Source organism: Martes martes (genome assembly GCF_963455335.1).
Source record: "Martes martes genome assembly, chromosome: 7".
Classification (NCBI taxonomy): Eukaryota; Metazoa; Chordata; class Mammalia; order Carnivora; family Mustelidae; genus Martes; species Martes martes.
Genome location: NC_137894.1, coordinates 33095511 through 33117068, shown reverse-complemented (window position 1 = coordinate 33117068; position 21558 = coordinate 33095511). Strand labels below are relative to the sequence as shown.

At 36.0% G+C, this 21558-nt stretch overlaps 1 protein-coding gene across 1 annotated transcript in view; it reads right to left on the bottom strand.

Moving 5' to 3' along the window:
- MYO9A (myosin IXA) overlaps window positions 1-21558 on the bottom strand; it is a 276631-nt gene that overhangs the window by 53219 nt on the left and 201854 nt on the right. Inside the window, exons 34-35 of the mRNA XM_080807816.1 lie at window positions 8033-8144; window positions 5713-5774 (exon numbers count right to left, since the gene is read on the bottom strand). Coding sequence (XP_080663942.1) covers window positions 5713-5774; window positions 8033-8144 — 174 coding nt within the window. The remainder of the gene's footprint in view (window positions 1-5712; window positions 5775-8032; window positions 8145-21558) is intronic.

Genomic DNA, 21558 nt, shown 5'->3' with positions numbered 1-21558 from the left:
TCCATGTATTTGTGTTCTTTCCAGATTTTTTCTTGTTGATTGCTAGTTTCATATTATTGTGGTCAGAAAAGATACACAGTAGGACTTCAATCTTTGTGAATTTGTTGAGACTTATTTTGTGGTCTAATATGTGATCTATTCTGCAGAATGTTCCATGTGCACTTGAAAGGAATATGTATTCTGCTGTTTTAGGGATAGAATATTCTGAATATATCTTTTACATCCATCCGGTCCAATGTGTCATTCAAAGTCACTCTTTTCTTGTTGATTTTCTCGGTGTATGATCTATCCATTAATGTAGTGGGGTATTAAAGTCCCTTACTATTATGTTTGTTACTAGGTGCTTTATATATTGTGGGTGCTCCCATGTTGCATGCATAAATACTTGCAATTGTTACATCTTCTTGTTGGATGTTCCCTTTATGATTATATAGTCTTCTTGTCTCTTAACAGTCTTTTTTTTTTTATTTTCTAAAAAGTTTTTATTAATTTTTTTAGAAATCTCTACACCCAACATGGGGTTTGAACTCATGACCTAAGATTAAGAGTTGCATGCTTCTCCAACTGAGTCAGTCAGATCCTCCTAACAGTCTGTTTTAAAGCCTTTTTTGTCCAATATAAGTATTGCTACCCTGGATTTCTTTTCACTTCGATTTGCACCGCAAACGCTGTTCTATCCTTTCACTTTCAATCTGCAAGTGTCTTTAAGTTGGAAATGAGTCTATTGTAGGGAGCATACACATGGGACTTATTTGTTGTTGTTGCTGTTGTTTTAATCATTCCAACACACCACGTTTTTTGATTGGAGCATTTAGTCCACTTGCATTCTAAGTAAATACTGATAGGTAATGTATTTACTGTCATCTTGTTTTATGGTAGCTTTTACAGTTCTTTTCTGTTCCTTTCTTCTCTTGCTCTCCTCTCTCACGGTTTGCTAGCTCTTTTTTTAGTGATATACTTGTATTTCTTTTTCTTACCAGTTTGTAATTTGTGGTTACTGTTAGGTTTATATATAACATCTTATGTACTCAGCAGTCTATATTAAGTTGGTGGTCACTGAAATTTGACCTCATTCTTTACTCCTCACCTCATGTTTTAGGTATATGGTATTACATTTTACATCTTTTGTTAGTCCCTTGGTGGATTTTTATAGGTACACTTATTTTTATTGCTTTTATGCTTCCTACTTTTCTTACTACTCCTACTTATGGTTGGTCTTTCCTTTCCACTCAAGAGGCCCCTTTAACATTTCTTGTAGGGTTAGCGTAGTGGTGATGAATCCCTTTAACTTTTGTTTGGGGAATTCTTTATCTCTCCTTCTGATTCATAGCCCTGCTGGATAGAGTATTCTTGCTTGCAGGTTTTTCTTTCAGCATTTTCAATATATCATGCCATTCCATTCTGGCCTTCAAAGTTTCTACTGAAAAATCAGCTGTTAACCTTAAGGGGCTTACCTTATATGTATCTGAGATACATATTTAGGGCAGAGATCCTTGCCTCTCCAGCACATATTCTGAGATTAGGAAATAAATCTCCTTCCCATATATTCCAGGCATTTTTCAAAAAACTATGCTGTATCTCAGCAGGACTGTTTGTTATTCTGTCTCTTTAAATGTGAGGGCTCCACCTTCCTGGTTCCCCTAGAAACAAGCTTAAATTTCCAAATACTTGAGGACTGTCTAGTTATCCTTATGTTAATTTAGAGCTTAATTTCATTCTGGTCAAAAACTGTACTCTCAATATTTTCAACTCTCTGAAATTTGTAGGGACTTGCTTTTTGACCCAAGATATGATCAATTTTCTCAAATGTTCCACATGCACTTGAAAGGACTGTATTCAGGCAGTTGTAAGATGTAGGGTTCAATACACATCAACTAGTTCAAGTTTTTTCATCTTGTTTTTCGTATCATTTACATCCTTACTAAATTTTTTCCATCAGATATTGAAGCAATAATGTTAAGACTTTTCTAAAATTAGAATTTTCATATCACCCTGATGGGTTGACCATTTTAACACTATGAAACATCTTCATCTGAAATAATGTTTCCTGCCCTAAAATACACCTTAATCTTAGTACAGCTACACTACCTTCCTACTGGTTAGTCTTTGCATGCTATATCTATCCTTTTACTTTTAACCTTTCTGTATCTTTATATTTAAGTATGTTGCTTGTAAACAGCATATCATCTGAGAATTTTCAGTTGGTTTTAACCTAGTCTTTTAATTGAAAGTATCTTGCCTAAAAACATTTAGAGTAATCACCAATATATTTGGACTTACACCTACCAATCTATGTATTTTCTTTATTGACCTAATTCATTTGTTCTCTCATATCTTGTCTTTGTTTACATTAATCAAGTATTTTTTTTTATTTTTCCATTCTCCCATCTTTATTAGCTTTTAAGATATATATTTAATTTGTTATTCTATTAGTGGTTACTACAACAAATATCTGTAACATATTTAAATCGAATATATTTTTAACACCTTAACCACTTCCCAGATAACCCAGGGACCTTAGAGTAGTTTAACTCCATTTACCCAACTACTTTTTGTGTTGTTGTTGTCAGGTATTTTAATTCTATACACAGTTTGCCCTTAAACCATGTGGGAGTTAAGGGTACCAGTTTCCTGTGCAGTCAAAAATCTGTGTGCAACTTCAAAATCCTCAAAACTTAATTACTAATAGCATATTGCTGACTGGAAACCTTACTTATAAACAGTCAATTAACACATTTTTCAATGTTACATGCATTATATGCTGTATTCTCACAATGAAGTAAGCTAAAGAAAATGTTATTAAGGGTGCCTGGGTGGCTCAATGGGTTAAGCCGCTGCCTTCAGCTCAGGTAATGACCTCAGGGTCCTGGGATCAAGCCCTGTGTCAGGAGCCTGCTTCCCCCGCTCTCTCTGCCTGCCTCTCTGCCTATTTGTGACCTCTCTCTCTTTCTCTCTCTCTCGGTCAAATAAATAAATAACATCTTAAAAAAAAAAAAAGAAAATGTTATTAAGAAAATCAAAAGGAAAATACATTTATAGAACTGTTTTTATAAAAAAAAAAATCCATGTACTTGGACCCATGCAGTTCAAACCTCTTGTTCAAGGGTCAACTCTAAATTTTAAGTGCCACAGGACATTACGTTTTTAATAAATATTCATTTGAATTTACAAATATTATTTACTCTTTGCGTTTCTCTTCACTCTTTTCTACATTTCTGTTTCTGTCCAAGATAATGCCCCTTCTGCCTGGAGTATTTCCTTTAGTACGGCTTTTAGTGCAGGTCAGCTGGTGACAAATTTTGAGTCTCTGTTTGGAAATGTCTTCACATCATTTTCACTTTTGAAGGCTATTGTCACTGGGTACAGAATCTGAGCTTTATTTTCTTAAAACACTTAAAATATACCAGGCAACTATCTTTTGGCTTCCATAACTTCTGTCAAGAAGTCAGTTGTCAGTCTTTTTCACTGCTCCTTTAGCACTGTTTCTTCCCCCCCCTTTGACTATTTTTAAGAAGTTTCTTTTTCTTTTACTTGGAGCATTGTGCATCTGGTGTGACTTTCTTTGTATATAGCCCATTTTAGGCTAAAAATGGTTCATGAACTTGTGACTTGATGTGTTGGCTCTTATCTCTTAAAATGCTGCTTTTCCCTCATTGTCCTTCCTTTCTTCTTAAACTTCTATTACACACATTTAAGAACCTTTCATCCTTTCCTGTATGTCATGTTTATTTCTGTACTTCCCCATTCTTTTTTTGCTCTCTGTGTTGGATATTTCTACTAACTTATCTTTCAGTTCACCAATCTTCTCTTCTCCTATGACCAATATGCTGATGAGCCCATTTTTTAAATTTATAATTCCAACTGCATTTTTTATTTCTAGAATCTCCATTTGCCTCAGTTTCCATTTTTTGATAAAAAAGACATTTTCTTTGTATCTATTATTTCAACATATTAGTTAAAAATATTTTAAGTACATGTCTGATAATTCAGCAACTGGGTCATCTATGAGTCTATTGATATTGTCTATTTGTTCTTTTCTCAGTATCATTTCTTAATATCTGAAATTATATATAAACAAATTATAAAACTTTGGATGACGTTTTCTCTCTTGGTAGCCAAATTAAGGAATGAATTGTCTTAATCTAATCATGGACTGCCTCAAAGCTAGTTTTCAGGTTTTACAAAGTCCTGCCTATCAATGATTCACTCCCTTTCCTAGAGTATAGATCTTAAGAGGTCTCACTGAGAGTGTAGGGTGTTCATTAGGGTCCCTGTTTAAAGGTGGATCATTACAACTCCAATTTTTCTTTCCTTGGTAATATGAAACTACAGAAAAATCTAATCATTTTTTCCTATTTAGCTTCTTAGCATTTTACCCTATGCAGCTTAAGAATTCAGAAAATGTCTTGAGAGAATGCCCTCTAAATTTCAGGGTTATGTCTGGATCATGATCCCTCAAGTCCTGGCAATCCCAAACTCCAACTTTTGTCTCCCTCGCTCTATGAGATTCCTGAAAGTTTTGCTGACTTCTTAAATTCTTCCTTTTTTTTTTTTTTTAAAGATTTTATTTATTTATTTGACAGACAGAGATCACAAGCAGGCAGAGAGGCAGGCAGAGAGAGAGGAGAAAGCAGGCTCTCCACGGAGCAGAGAGCCCGATGCGGGGCTCGATCCCAGGACCCCGGGATCTTGACCCGAGCCAAAGGCAGAGGCCCCAACCCACTGATCCACCCAGGCGCCCCTGACTTCTTTAATTCTTCAATGTGGCCCTCTACCCAGAACCTTGGTTTCTTGTCCTATAGCAAATATTGACAAATTCCCACTAGGACAAAAAAACATCTCACAGACATAGATTCACCACTCTGTAATTACCTTCTCTCCTAGATCTACACCACAAGAGCCCAATCTGCCTGGGCAGCTCTCTGATATGCAGCAACATTTTCTTCAGATGTTCTCAGCATAGATATTAGTCTCCCACAAGCTATTCCAACTTAGCTGGAAGCAAATGTCCCACCTTCATTGTATTTTAAGCCTTGAATAAAATTTCTTGATGTACCTTGTCATAATTTGTCTACTAATTTAGAACAGATGCAAATTCTGTACATGGACTATAAACAACACACACATTTATATTATAGTTCAGATTTGCATAGCACTGTCACAACTGTCAGTATATGACTAATAAGTAAAAAAATATGATTATATATCAATATAACCCTGAAATCTTTCAAAAATCATTGCTTCCTTGAACATAAAGTATTAGAGTACATGTTTAGTATCTTTTAGATCTCTGTGTATCCAAGTAGAAATATGTAAAAACACCAATGGGCTGGTGGATTTTGCTATTCATGTTAAACTCTTTAGTTACAGCCTACCACTTTCAAAACAATTCCTAGGAAGACTTCTGAGTATTTAATGAAGTAGGAAATCTTTAAAAGCAGTGTTTTAATAAACTGTCAGCAGTGGATCCAGTTTAGTAGCTCTCCCAAGTAGTAAAGGTAAATATAGTTCCAGAAAAATCAATTCAATTATACAAATATATATATATATATACACATATATGCTGGATCATGACAAACTATTTCTGTGATTTGTTCAAAAAGTTTGAAAATCACTACTCTACAAAACCATTAATGAGGACTTGATTTTTTTCACAAGGCAGAAAAGATCAACAGATCTGTTATTTATTACTAAGAGGTGATAATTTCTTACCTTTTTAGAGCACTTGGCTGTGGTTTTCAGACAGCATTTCTTATGGCAAGCATATTTGCATACTGAAAAACATGGTAAGAATGCAGCACTTTAGGAAGTCTGTACATGAATGACAAGAACTTAGAAAGTTTACAACTTTATCTTGGAATAAATTTTTTTAACGTCTGATACTACTGTAATATCATATACATACTTGGTAGGGCATTAAAATAAAAAAGGACTTAACCCATTTTATTTAGAAAAATGAAGTTGAAAAACATGCCTAAAATTTCTAACTACTGGCTATGAAAAAAATTTGAATCTTTCAAGACTGCCTGCTCCTCCCCCTGCTCCCACTATATTCCTACAGAATACTTTCTTTCTGGCTTGACTTACAAATTAGTCTTTATGCTCCCCTAATATGCCTGTTCTACAATCTGTTAACGTGCAAGAAATACCTATTAAGAATCATTCCAATGGGTAAGAAAGGCATTACTGCCAAAGACCCTTACTGAAATGAAACAAGGTACACAGCACATTAAAATAGAAGAAAAGAGCTCTAAGAAACCAGAACATAAACAATATCAGCTGTGACTGGGAAGACAAAATAAAGAAAATGTTCAGAAGAGAAAGTATTCCTTGGAGCATCAGAGAACATGGTGGCTAGGCAGTTGATAGGTGGGAAGCAGCAGTGAGAGGAGAATACTGAAATATATTTGAACTAAGTCATTTTGCTATACCAGCTCTAGCTCCTGGATATCAACACCTAAATATCCTTCTTGAGCTTCTGAAGTATAACTCGTGGGGTTTTCAAGGTTGAGAGGGAGGGCCTTATCATTCTGCTGATGAAATCACCAGTATAATCACAAAAAAGTTAGTTAATTCTATTATGAAATCAAACCAAGCCCACCCAAGTCATAAAAAAAATTTTTTACATCTTCAGTTTCAAAACAGAGAAAGTTATGCCAAACCTACAAGATTCAAACTAACATTGAACAGTCAAGTTAATGGCAAACTACTTCCTATTTTGCTCTCACTGTAATTTGTTAGACTACTGGTAATAAAACAAAAAAGAAACCATTGTTGAATAATAGAACAAGTGAACATATCTAACAATAGTGGTGATTTCACTATGGCAAACATGACATTCATCCTTGTCCTACTGGGCAAACCCTTCCTAATATTTCATTCATTCAATTCTGGCCCATTAGTAAGGAAAACCTCACAGAATTACTGAAAGCACCAGAGTAGATGTATGGCATAGTAGAAGCTAAAGGTCCTCTATAAGCCGGAACCAAGGTGACCTAAACAAAAAAAAGTCTCAACTCATATTCTAGGACTTATACATTCTAATGAAAAGATTACAATAGAAAAAAGTATTCTTTTGGTTATAATAATTTTTTCATTAATTCATCCACTCATCTACCCAGTAAAAACTTAGCAAAACTTGTAATACCAAAACTGTTCTAGGCACTGGTGATAGAGAAGAAACAATTATTAAGCTTCCTGACCTTATAGAGTATACATTCTAGTGAACAGACTAACAACAAGAAAACAAATACTTAATATAGTTTTGGGTAGTGAAAGTGCTATGAAGACTATTAAGCTGAGTAAGGTGACAGAGAATTAGGGGACCAAATAGCATTTTTTAAGGACAGTAAGGAAAGAGTTCTCTAAGACATAACATTTGAGAGGAGACATAGATTAACTAAATAGTCAAACTGATATCTGGGAGAAGAGCATTTCTGATAAAGTAAGCTGCAAGTACAATGAGCAAATACCACCAAAATATCTGATTTGGCTACAGAGAGTAGGTGAAAGAGTATAGTGAGAGGAGGCTAAAGAATCAGGAAATGTAATTACTCCTTTATGTTAAAAAAGATATGAGCAAACTTAGAAAATAAAAATGTCAAGTGGTTAAAAAAACTCCTCAAAGATCACTCATACTGGCTAATAAATATAGTAACAGTATGGTGAGAGGATAGGTATCTTCCCTCAGAGAGGCTCTTCCTCTGGCTTCAGAGAAGCTAAAACTGAGTCCTCAGGTTATTAGATGTGGATAAAAAGTTTCTAGAAGAGTTGCTTAGCTGTGAGTGCAGAGAGCAGAGACAGGATCCTTCTTAGTCACAAGCTTAAAGTGGGATCTTTGGAAACCTGGGGAAGTCAGTTCAGGTCTCTGGACTTTATTTTGTGCTTCAAAGAATGGATATATGGGGATCTCACAAACTACATAGGTTCTGCCAGATGTGACAAAATTTTATAGCAAAAAGAAGGTTCATAGTGAAATGTCTGCAATTGCTGCAATGAATTCCTTAAAAAAAAAAAAATCACTCATACTTACACTTGCAAACAGAGGCTCGGTCCATTATCCATATCAAAGAAGAACAGTATTCACAGTATGTAGGGATGCTATACTGGGTAGCCTTAAAGATGTGACCATTGTGCTCTTCCACCTGAATGAAAAAATATAGCTATTTATGTTAAAGCCAACAGAGTAAATACTGTCCTAACATGGTCAGCCAATGGGAAATCCTTCAATCCCTTGTTAAGTCTTCAATGGACACTTACTCCAGGAATAAACATGATCTTCTAAGAAAATAAATAGAAGCAATACATTTGGTCCCTGCTTTCAAAAAGCTAACAATCTTGTAGAGAAACAAGAACAACTTGTATAAACATATACAAACATAAGAGAGCTGCCTTATGCGACTCTGAATCAGCATGTAAAATAATAAAAGAAATGGTCCTCAAATTTTATTTTAGCCTCAAGAACCTTTTACATCCTTGAAAATTATTAATGATCTCAAAGAACTTCAGTTTATATGAGTCATATCTACTGATATATACTGTATTAGAAATAAAAATATATTTTAAGTATTTATCCAATTCATTTAACATTAACATTAAACATATTACACGGTAATATAAGTAACATTTTCATGAAAAAAAAAACTATATGTTTAAATCAAAGTGGTGACAAAAGGGGTATTGTTTTATACTTTTGTAATCTCTTTTATGTCTGGCTCAATGAAAGAAACCTAGATTCTCATAGCCACTTCTGCATTCAATCTGTTGGCACTATGCCATTTAGTTTGAAATACATGAAGAAAATCTACCTTCAGACAGACATAAAATTGGAAAATGGACAATTTAACAATAATTTAATAATATAACATCAAAACTCTACAAATGGTAACTTAAAGGTTAACTGAAATACAGAATATAGAATTTAAAACCACACCAAGGAACTCTTCATAAAATAAATTTAAATATAAAATATACTTAAATATAAAATATAAAATCCATTGTTCTCCCAGCTTTATTAAAATGTACAACTTTTTTAAAAAAAGATTTTATTTATTTGCCAGAAAGAGAGAGAGAGAGAGTACACACAAGCAGGCAGAGAGGCAGGCAGAGGAAGCGAGAGAAGCAGGTTCCCTGCTGAGCAAGGAGCCTGATGTGGAACTCGATCCCAGGACCCTGGGATCATGACCTGAGCCTAAGGCAGTGGCTTAACCAACTGAGCCACCCAGGCATCCCAAAATGTACAACTTTTACTTTGAAGTAGCATTAAAAAAAATAAAGATAAGCCACAGACTCAGAGAATATCTTTGCAAATTGTTTCTCTGATAAAGGACTTCTAGCTAGAATATATGAAGAACTGTTATAACTCATTAACAAGAAGATAAGCGGATTTAAAAATGGACAAAACAGAGGCACCCAGGTGGCTCAGTAGGTTAAGTGGCTGCCTTCACCTCAGGTCATGATCTCAGGGTCCTAGACCTGAATCCCGCATTGACCTCCTTCTGCCCCTCCTCCTGCTTGTGGTCTCTCTTTTTCTCTCTCTCAAATAAACAAATAAAATTTTTTAAAAAAATGGACAAAATAGCTAACAGTTTATCAAAGAAGTATAAATGGCCAACAAACACACAAAAAGATGCTCAAAATTATTAGTCATCTGGGAAATGCATGATGAGATAATACTGCATGCCCACTAGAATGCATATAATGAAAAAGACAACATCTGTTGGTAAGGATGTGGAGAGACTAGACCTCTCAGATATCGCAGATGGAATTGTAAAATGGTGCACTCACTTGGAAAACAACTAGTTTCCGAAAATGTTAAACACAGAGTTATCATATGACCAGGAGTTCCACTCTTAGGTTTATAACTAAGAGAACTAACTGAAACATATGTCTACACAAAAACCTGTATGAGAATGTTTACAGCAGCATTATCATTAATTGTCAAAAAATAGAAATGACCCTAATACCCCAACAAATGATAAAAGGATAAATAAAATGTGGTATATCCATACAATGGGATAGTACTTAAGTGCTAAAAAAAACCCAAACAAACCACTGATACACACACAACATGGATGAGCCTCAAAAAAATTATACTAAGAAGCCATTAGCAAAAGACTACACATTCTATGATTTCATTTATAGGATTCCATTCTACATTAAAACTATAGAAACAGGTAGTACATTAGCATTTGCCTAGAACTGGGTGTGGATGGTAAAGGGCAATGACTGCAAACTGGTACCAAAAAATCCTTTTATAATGATGCAAATGTTCTAAAATTGGACTTGGATGATGGTTATGACTGTATAAACTTACTAAAAATCACTGAATTGTATACTCAGAAGGGATAAATTACATTGGAAGTACATTTACCTCGAACTGTTTAAAGAAACCTTTTTGTCTATCCTGTACTTCAAATGGACATTTTACTTACACATGATTTTATGGTGTTAGGCATTGATGATCTGGAAAATACTGGTTCACTGAGTTATGAAACTGTTCTAAATGTTGACGCATTTCATTATACGCTATCAAAAGGTCACATTCTTTCATATTACCACCAATCTCATCAGAAAATTCTTTACTGGAAAATTGTCACATTCACAAGTTTTTACAATTCTAATTTTTGCTTGCAAGCTTAAACTTTACAACTGTTAATAAATATTGTTAGGTATTTTCCTTGAAGTGACAAGTCACTTAATTCACTTTCAAAAACTGTTTGCCAAGTACCAAAGTCTGAATGAGTATAACCTTGTCAATAAAGTAAAAGTGATATTCTATGAAAAAAGTTGCTAGACACACAGATTGATATAAAAATTTGTACACAAATGTTCATAGCAGCATTACTCCAAATAGTCAAAAAGTGGAAAAACCCCAAAGTCCATAAACTGATCAATGGGTAAATAAAATGAAGTATATCTATACAGTGGAATAGTATTTGGTTATAAAAAGGAATGAAATACTACACATGCTACAACATGAATGAATCCTGAGAACAGTATGCTAAGTGAAAGAAGACACATACAAAGGCCAATATTTTATGATTTTTTTTTTACCAATATGAAATGTCCATAAAAGGCAAATCCATTGAGACAGAAAGTGATTGGTGGTTTTTAGGACTGGAGGAAAAGAGAATGGGAATGACTGCTTAATGAATATGGACTTTCTTCTGCAGGTGATGAACATGTTCTAGAATTATATAGTGGTGGTAGTTGCCCAATATAGTCAATATACTAAAACCCACCAAAGTATATACTTAAAATGGTTGAAATGGTGAATTTTAGGTCATATGAATTTTGTCACAGTTTTTTAAAAAATTTAGAAGTTCTTTAAAACCAGATCAGTTTACAGTTCCATTGTACAAGTGTTTGTTTGTTTTGTTTTGTTTTTGAGAAAACCATTATATGCAGCTATACCATACTTCCCATTCCTATCTGGAGAAACTACCTTGATTTGTTCAACTCAGTGAAAAAGGAAAATAATGTCCTTATTATTATGAAAATTGCCTTAATTTTGCAAAATTCTTGAAAGTATCCCAGAAACTCCTGCACATTACCTTGAAAACTACTAGATTGAAGAGTTTATATAAGTACAGAAAAAGCAGAGAAAGATATATACCATACTGTCAACTACAATGATTATCTCTGCTGAGATAAAACACCCAGTAATAAATACAGCATGAAATAATTAAAAACTATGTATGAAAAGCTTTAAAGCTCTCTTAATGGACACAAAAATAGACTTGCACAGATGAAAAGATACAAAATCATAAAGAAGTCAGTTCTCTATATGTTTATTTATAAATATAAGGTAATCTAAGTACTACTAGATTTCTTCTCATCAAACCAGACAACTGAATTTAAAGTTAATATGGACGGCAGCTATGCTAACCACTATACCACCAACGCTAAAGTTAATATGGAAAAACAAGTAAAAATAGCTAGAAAAGATCTGAAAAAGAAAAATTAGTGGAGGCAGGGGGAGAGCACCTGAGTGGCTTGGTTGGTTAAGCATCTGCCTTTGGCTCAGGTCATGGTCTTTGGTTCCTGGGATGGAGCCCTGCATGGGACTCCCTGCTCAGAGGAGAGTCTGCTGCTCCCTCTCCTGCTGCCCCTCCCCCTCAGCTTGAGAGAGAGAAAATCTTTTAAAAAAGGGAGGAGGGAGAAAACTAGGGAGGACCTAGCCAGATAGTAAAAGCTCAATAGTTAAAGTAGTGTGGAACTGGCTCATGAATACTCAGATCAATTAATGGAATATGATAAAAAGATCCAAGATAAAGGAGACATCAGAATGCAAAAAGGGTGACATCTCAAAGTAGATAGGTACAGCTGGACTTCTAAATAAATGCTGATGGGTTTGGTAAGAGGTAAAATAAGATTTGTAATTCATATAATACATTAGGATTAACTCCATAAAGATCAGAATTTAAATGTAAAAAATGTCTTTATAACTTTTAGATGAGGGGAAAGAAAATTTTGGGTCTATGACTCAAAATTCAGAGGCTATGAAAGAAAAGATTGGTTAAGTCTAAATTCATAAAAGAAAAAATTTTCTATATAGCAAATAATATTAAAAGGCAGCATCAAGAGACAACTGACAAACTGGGGAAACATATTTACAACTCATATCACAGACAAAAAGTAATCTCCCTCATACATCATTTCTGAGTCCCCAGAAATCGAGAAAGACCAAACCCCAACAAAAAACAAGCAATGAACATAAATATATATGCTACAGGAAAAGAAAATGTAAATGGTACTGAAGCATAAGAAGATACTCAAACTCACGGATAATAAGAGAAAAGCAAACTACAACTACAGGGAGATACTGTAAGGGCCTATTTAGCCAGAGTGGCCCCACCTCGGTTGAACAGCCATTTTGTTGTTTATGCAGTAAAACTTAAATTGACCCTGCCCCCCCAGGGGAACTTACTTAAAAGCAAGTCCAGGAAACCAGTCCCAGGTAACAAAGCCCAAATACAAGGGTGGGTCAGGTCAGGTAGAGATGACAGCCCGAATGCAGGGATGAGTCATGTAAGGTGGAGACATCCAATCAGTAAAGCACACATACTGTCTCCCTAGCCACCAAGGAGTGGCCCCGCCTTTTGGGCACCAATTCTCACCAAGGTGATAGGCTAGTCCAAATGTCTACTATAGGGTAAATTGTAATTCAATTGGTCACTTATGTGAGACCTAGCATGACTGTGCAGCTTTCTCTATGTGTTACAATCTCATTCGCCACCTGTGTGTGGCCAGGACCAACCACATGGCCTTTGCTCTATAAAAGTTAGTCTGTGAGGCAGGGAGGGGTCGCCCTCTCTGTAAGGGGCAGCCCTGAGTCAGTTTGATTCTTGATGCTTGGCACGAAATAAAGCTTTGCTTGACCTTTGCTTTGTATCAGTCTTGCTCCTTTGACCATGGAACCATTATTGGGGGACCCAACATTGGGGACCCAACAATACAATATTTCTCATCTATCAAACTGGCAAATCTAAAAGTTTAACAACCCACTTTCATAGCTGAAACTGAGAAATGCAATTCCTCCTTCAGGTAATAAAGGCAGGACCCTCTATTATCTATGACCAGAATTCCAATCCTAGGATTCCCTGTCCATTCTCTCTCACACACACGAGTTATCCCTCATGCCACTATTGTTTGTAATGGAAGAGAAACAACCCAGGGTCCAGAAAGGAGTAGTAGACAGATTTCTAGGCACAACTATTACATTAGTTTTCAGTTGTTGTTGTAACAATTTACCATACACTTGGCAGTTTAAAACAACACCCATTCATTACCTCCCAGTTTTGAAGGCTACAAGTCAGACACAACTCTCACCAACCTAAAATCAGGTATTGTCAGGGCTATGTGCCTTTCAGGAAGCTCTGGAGAAGAATCTATTTTCAATTTCATTCATATTGTTCACAAAATTCAGTTCCATGCAGTTGCAAAATGGAAATCCCGTTTTCTTGCTGGCTATTAGCTGGCTGTTGCTGTTCTCAGCTTCTAATAGGCCATCTGCATTCCATTGCTAACAGTTCCCCTTTCTCCATCTTCAAAGCTACCAACAGCGGACTGCATCCTTCTCATGCTTCTACTTTCTCTGACTTCTCCTTCTACCTGTGTCTACTGCATCTTTCTTCAACTACATCTCTCTGACTCTTCTGACTTCCTCCTCTAATTTTATTAGGCTCATCTGCACAATCCAGGATAAACTTATGTTAAAAACAGTGAGGTGATTAATAATCTTAATTCCAGCTGCAGTGCCTAAATTAGTGTTTGGTTGGATAACCAGGGACTAGAACCTTAAGCAGGACTTCTTAAAGATTGTCTACTAGAGACACAGAGTGATTTCCTAAATGTATTGCTCAATGATAAAAACAACAAACAAAAGAGTATTGTATTATTATATAATACGCTAAATACTGTGTGAGAAAGGATAGAAAATATGCATACTCCTTATTTCTTATACTGAATAAAGAAACATTGGGAAGTAAATAAGAAACAAACAACAATATGTATCTGTAGAGGACAAAGAGGAGAAAAGGCCCATTAGACTTCTTATATACACTTTTCAAAAGATGTTTTAATAATATAAATGTATCATCTATTAGAAAAAAAACTCTTCAAAAAGAAATTATTTATATCAGTATAGACTCACAGATTTTTATTTTATTCAATGGACTATAACCTTTTCCTGTCCTTTATTTCAATGCTCCAACTGTCACAAATTTGTTCACTGAGAGTATCTTGCGGCTATAAATTAGAAAGAAAAACTAATCTTTAAGGCAAAAATTCAACTAATGAATATAGAATGAATGAATTTTAAAAAACACTATTTGACAACCATCACAGTAATAACTGATTTACTCAAGAATCATCAAGGGATATTAAAACTAGTGGGTGAGAGTTTGAAGGAATATAAGAATATTTGCACAGTCTCGAGTATCTTCCCACAAGATACTCATCAACTACAAAGAAAAATAACAGTAAATATGCTGGGTTGTTTTTTTTTTTTAAACACCCTTATGGACATTAAATATAATAGGACAGATAAATATCACATCTCCTGATATCAAACACTGAAAAAACACAACATCTCTTCTGTGGTATTCCATGCCCAAAATGCATAACCTGAATCTAATCATGAATAAATATAAGACAAACTCAAACTGAGGAACAATTTCGGATAACTGGTACATGTTCCTCAACAATGTCAATGCAATGAAACCTAAAACTGAGGAATTGTTCTAGATTAAAATAGTTTAAAAAGGCATGACAACTGAATACAACAAAGAATATTGGGACAGTTGGTGAAATCTGAATAAATCTAAGTGAAGTCACATAGGGTTCTTTTACTTCTCCTGCAAATTTTCTGTAACTATAATTACGTCAGAATGAAAAGTGGGCAGGGTAGAGGAGAAGGATGGGAGGGGCACTGGAGAGAAGGGAGAGGAATGGGAAAGAAATGAAAATGAAACAAGACGAACTGGTCTAGGTCAGTGAGAAGACAAGCAGAGAATAGTGAGAAATAATGCTGGACAAGAGCACAGGGGAGACCATGCAGCACTTTCCAATCACTCATCCATTCATTCATTCAATTAAATATTTATAGATGCTTACCATCTGTTAGGAACTAGAATAAGTACTTGCTTGTAGAAAAGAATGCTAACAATATCCATTAGAAAGAATTTTTTTAATATAGAGTTGCAAAGCTCTAGCTAGGCACATGACTGTCTATCTGAAGTTTACATGTTGCAGCTTCTTTCGCATCTATGAACAGCCACATGAGTGGTTCTGGACAATGAAACGTGAATATAAGTGGTGTGTGCCATTTGTAGTTCATGCCTAGAGTTATGGGCTCTGTAGCCTTTTCCCTATCCCTGCTGGCTGAGATGCAGAACAAGAGATTGAGACCCGGGGGGCTTGGGTGGCTCAGTGGGTTGAGCCTCTGCCTTCAGCTCAGGTCAAGATCTCAGGGTTCTGGGATCTGGCCCCGCATCAGGCTCTCTGCTCGGCAGGGAGCCTGCTTCCTCCTCTCTCTCTGCCTGCCTCTCTGCCTACTTGTGATCTCTGTCTGTCAAATAAATAAAAAAATAAAATCTTAAAAAAAAAATATTAGTGTTGAAAATACATAAAGAACTTACTAAAACTGAACACCTGAAAAACAAATAATCCGGTTAAAAAACGGGTAGAAGATATAAATAGATATTTTTCCAAAGAAGACATGTAGATGGCTAACAGACACATGAAAAGGTGCTCATCACCACTGATCATCAGGGAAATAGAAATCAAAACTACAAGGAGATATTACCTCATACCTGTTAAGAATGGCTAAAATTGGGCGCCTGGGTGGCTCAGTGGGTTAAGCCGCTGCCTTCGGCTCAGGTCATGATCTCAGGGTCCTGGGATCGAGTCCCGCATCGGGCTCTCTGCTCAGCAGGGAGCCTGCTTCCCTCTCTCTCTGCCTGCTCTCTGTCTACTTGTAATCTCTGTCTGTCAAATAAATAAATAAAATCTTTAAAAAAAAAAAAAAAAAAAAAAAAAAAAAAAGAATGGCTAAAATTAACAATGCAGGAAATAAGAGGTGCTGGCAAGGATGCACAGAGAGGGGAACCCTCTTATACTGTTGGTGGCAATGGAAACTGGTGCAGTCACTCTGGAAAACAGTATGGAGGTTCCTCAAAAAGTTAAAAATAGAGCTACCCAGTGATCCAGAAATTGCACTATACAAAAATAATAATCCATAAGGATACATGCACACCGATGTTACAGGAATCAACCAACAGCCAAATTATGGAAAGAGCCCAAATGTCCATCCACTGATGAACAGGTAAAGAAGATGTAGTTTTTACTCAGCCATAAAAAAGAATGAAATGTTGCCATTTGCAACAATATGGACGGAGCTAGAGGGTATTATGCCAAGCAAAATAAGTCAGTCAGAGAAAAACAAATATCATATGATTTCACCCACATGCTGAATTTAAGATAAAACAAACGAGCAAAGGAAAAACAAAGAGGAAGAGGAAAACCAAGAAAAAGACTCCTAACTATAGAGATCAAACTGGTGGTTACCGGAGGAGAGGGTGGTGGCAGTTGGACTAAATAGGTGATGGGGATTAAAAAGTGCATTTGTGATGAGCACATGGTATTGTATGGGCGTTGAACCACTATATTGTACACCTGAAACTAATGTAATACTGTATGTTAACTAATTGGAATTAAAATATAAACTTAAGTACACAAAAAGAACAGCCTTCGAGACTTTTTAGAGTCATATGTTTATGGGGGTATACATGTACATGTATTTGATAAAACAAAAAGTAATTTAAGAGATTTGATATATACATAGATCAATGAATAAAAATAGGAAATGCCAAGTTAAATCCAAATACATGTGGAATCAAGTATATTATAAAAGCAGTATTTCAGTGAAAAAGAAATGTATCCATCAACAGTGTTCAGACAATAGACATGCTTTTAAAAATAAATCAGACTTTGATCCTTTTCTTACTTGGGACTAAAATAGATTCCAGATGATTACTATTTTTAAAGGAAACAAATCAAACAAACGTAAGAGTGAAAGGCATGGGAAAAGTAAAAGTATTGTAATAATAATATAATTATTTGTCTAAGAAAGATAAAAACCTCAAACATAAAGAAAGCAACTGACAAATTCACATTTCTATAGAAAGTCAACTATAAACAAAATAAAAAAACAATTCCACTCAGAATATCCTCAAGAAGGAAGGAGAATATATATACATTTAAACGCTTATAAAGGCACCAATTATTTCTGGAATTTAAAAAAAAAACTGGTTGCAGTGGTTATCTCTAGGAAGAAGGGCTGGGAAAAGAGGTTTACTTTATAATGAATATCATTATTTTATATGAATTCCTGAATTAAAAATAAAAACTAGTTAAAAATTATGATTATGATTAGATTATGCTGACAAAAGAGAATCAGACCAAGAATAGTATTGATGAATACTGGCAACACTGCCTGTTATTAAAATATATTGTAAGCGCCTGGGTGGCTCAGTGGGTTAAGCCTCTGCCTTCAGCTCAGGTTATCTCAGGGTCCTGGGATCGAGCCCCGCTTTGGGCTCTCTGCTCAGCAGGGAGCCTGCTTTCCCCCACTTTCTCTGCCTGCCTCTCTGCCTGCCTCTCTGCCTATTTGTGATCTCTCTCGGTCAAATAAATAAATAAAATCTTTAAAATACATGTATATATAGCAGGGAAGGTTGCAAAAATTTCCAGTAATAAAATAATTATGTCAGTATCAGTTGAGCCCTGATTTGTGACCCAGTATGTGGTCTATTCTGGAGAAGGTTCATGTGTGCTCGAGAAGAATAAGTGTTCTGTTGTTTTAGGGTGGAATGTTCTGTTTATATCTATGAGGTCCATCTGGTCCAATGTGTCATTCAATACTCTTGTTCCTTTATTGATTTTCTGCTTGGATGATCTATTACTGAGAGTGGCATGTTAAGATCCCCTACTGTTAATGTATTCATATCAATATGACTCTTTATCTTGATTAACAGTTGTCTTATGTAGTTGGCTGCTCCTGTATTGGGGGCATAAATATGTACAATTGTTAGATCTTCTTGGTGGACAGACACTTCAAGAGTGATGTAGTGTCCTTCTGTACTCTGACTACAGTCTTTAGTTTAAAATCTAATTTATCTGATATGAGAATCACTACCTCAGCTTTCTTCTGAGGACCACTGGCATGAAAGATGCTTTTCCATCCCTTCGGTTTCAGTCTGGATGTATCCTTAGGTTCAAAATATGTCTCCTGTAGACAACATATGGACGGGTCCTGTCGTTTTATCCAATCTGCAACCCTGTGCCATTTTATGGGAGCATTTAGGCCGTTCACGTTGAGAATGATTATTGAAAGATATGTTTTTATTGACATCATGTTGCCTGTGAAGTCCTTGTTTGAAATTATTCCCTGCATATTCTCAGACCACAATGTTTTGAAACTGGAACTCAACCACAAGAAAAAGTTTGGAAGGAATTCAAACACTTGGAAGCTAAAGACCACCCTGCTTAAGAATGTTTGGATCAACCAGGAAATCAAAGAAGAACTTAAACAACTCATGGAAACCAATGAGAATGAAGACACTTTGGTCCAAAACCTATAGGATACAGCAAAGGCAGTCCTAAGGGGGAAATACATAGCCATCCAAGCCTCCCTCAAAAAAATTGAAAAATCAATAATACACCAGCTCTCTTTACACCCTAAAGAACTGGAGAATCAACAACGAATTAAGCCAACCCCACACACAAGAAGGGAAATAATCAAGATTAGAGCAGAGATCAATGAGATAGAAACTAAAGATGCAGTAGAACACATCAATGAAACTAGAAGCTGGTTTTTGAAAGAATCAATAAGATCGATAAACCATTGGCCAAACTAACCCAAAAGAAAAGAGAGAGGACCCAAATTAATAAAATTATGAATGAAAAAGGAGAGATCAATGTAAGGGCCTATTTAGCCAGAGCGGCCCCACCTCGGTTGAATAACCATTTTGTTGTTTATGCAGTAAAACTTAAATTGACCCTGCTTCCAGCACCCCCCCCCCCAACCCCCCACCGCCCGGCCAGGGGAACTTACTTAAAAGCAAGTTTGGGAAACCAGTTCCAGATTAACAGCCCAAATACAAGGGTGGGTTGGGTCAAGTGGAGGTAACAGCCCAAATAAAAGGATGGATCAGGTCAGATGGAGACATTCAATCAGTGGGGGCGCATACTGTCTCCTAGCTACCAAGGTGACAGGCTAGTTTCCATAGCTACCGTGGGATTAATTGTAATTCAGTTAGCCACCTGTGTGTGGCCAGGCCCAACCACATGGCCTTTGCTCTGTAAAAGTTAGTCTGTGAGGCAGGGAGGGGTCATCCTCTCTGTAAGGGGCAGCCCGACGGTCTGTTTGACGGTCGGTCTGATTCTTGATGCTTGGCGCGAAATAAAGCTTTGCTTGACCTTCACTTTGTATCAGTCTCACTCCTTTGACCATGGACCCATTATTGGGGGACCCAACATTGGGGACCCAACAATCAGGACTAACACCAAGGAAACAGAAACAGTCATCAGAAATTATTACCAACAGTTATATGCCAATAAGTTAAGCAACCTAGATGAAATGGATGCATTCCTAGAAACCTATAAACTTTCAAAGCTGAATCAGGAAGAAATTGACAACCAGAATAGACCAATATCTACTAACAAGATTGAAGCAGTGATCAAAAACTTCCCAAAAAACAAGAGCCCAGGACCTGATGGATTCCCTAGGGAATTCTATGAAACTTTCAAAGAAACAATACCTGTTCTCCTGAAGCTGTTTCAAAAACTGAAGCATAAAGAAAACTTCCAGACTCTTTTTATGAAGCCAGTATTACTCTGATCCCCAAACCAGGCAAAGACCCCACCAAAAAGCAGAATTTCAGACCACTATCCCTGATGAATATGGATGCTAAGATTCTCAACAAGATCCTACGCTAATAGGATCCAAGAGTACATTAAAAAGATTATCCACCATGACCAGGTGGGATTTATCCATGGGATGCAAGGGTGGTTCAACATTTGCAAATCAATCAATGTGACAGAACAAATCAATAAGAGGAGAGAGAACCAAATGGTCCTCTCAATTAATGCAGAAAAAGCATTTGACAAGATACAGCATCCGTTCCTGATTAAAACGATTAACATACAGGGATAGAAGGGACATCCCTCAACTTTATAAAATCTATCTACAATAAACCCACAGCGATTATCATTCTCAATGAGGAAAAGCTGACAGCCTTCCTTTTGAGATCAGGAATATGACAAGGATGTCCACTCTCGCCACTGTTGTTCAACATAGTACTAGAAGTCCTAGCAACAGCAATCAGACAACAAAAAGAAATAAAATGTATTCAAATTGGCAAAGAAGACATCAAACTCTCTCTCTTTGCAGATGACATGATACTTTATATGGAAAACCCAAAAGAGTCCACCCCCAAACTACTAGAACTCATACAGCAATTCAGTAAGGTGGCAGGATACAAAATCAATGTACAGAAATCTGTTGCTTTCTTATACACTAACAATGAAAATACAGAAAAGGGAAATGAGAGAATCGATTCCATTTACTGAAGCACCAAGAACAGATACCTGTTCTTGGTATCTGGGATATAAGATACCAAGATAAGATACCTGGGAATAAACCTAACCAAAGAGGTAAAGGAACTACAAAACACTCATGAAAGAAACTGAAGACACAAAAAGATGGAAAAGCATTCCATGCTCATGGATCGGAAGAATAAACATTGTTAAAATGTCTATACTGCCTAGAGCAATCTATACTTTCAACGCCATCCCGATCAAAATTCCACCGGCATTTTTAAAAGAACTGGAACAAACAATCCTAAAACTTGTTAGGAACCAGAAGAGACCCCAAATTGCTAAGGAAAGTTTGAAAAAAAAAAAAAACAAAACAAAACTGGAGGCATCACGTTGCCTGATTTCAAGCTTTACTACAAAGCTGTGATCACCAAGATAGCATGGTACTGGCACAAA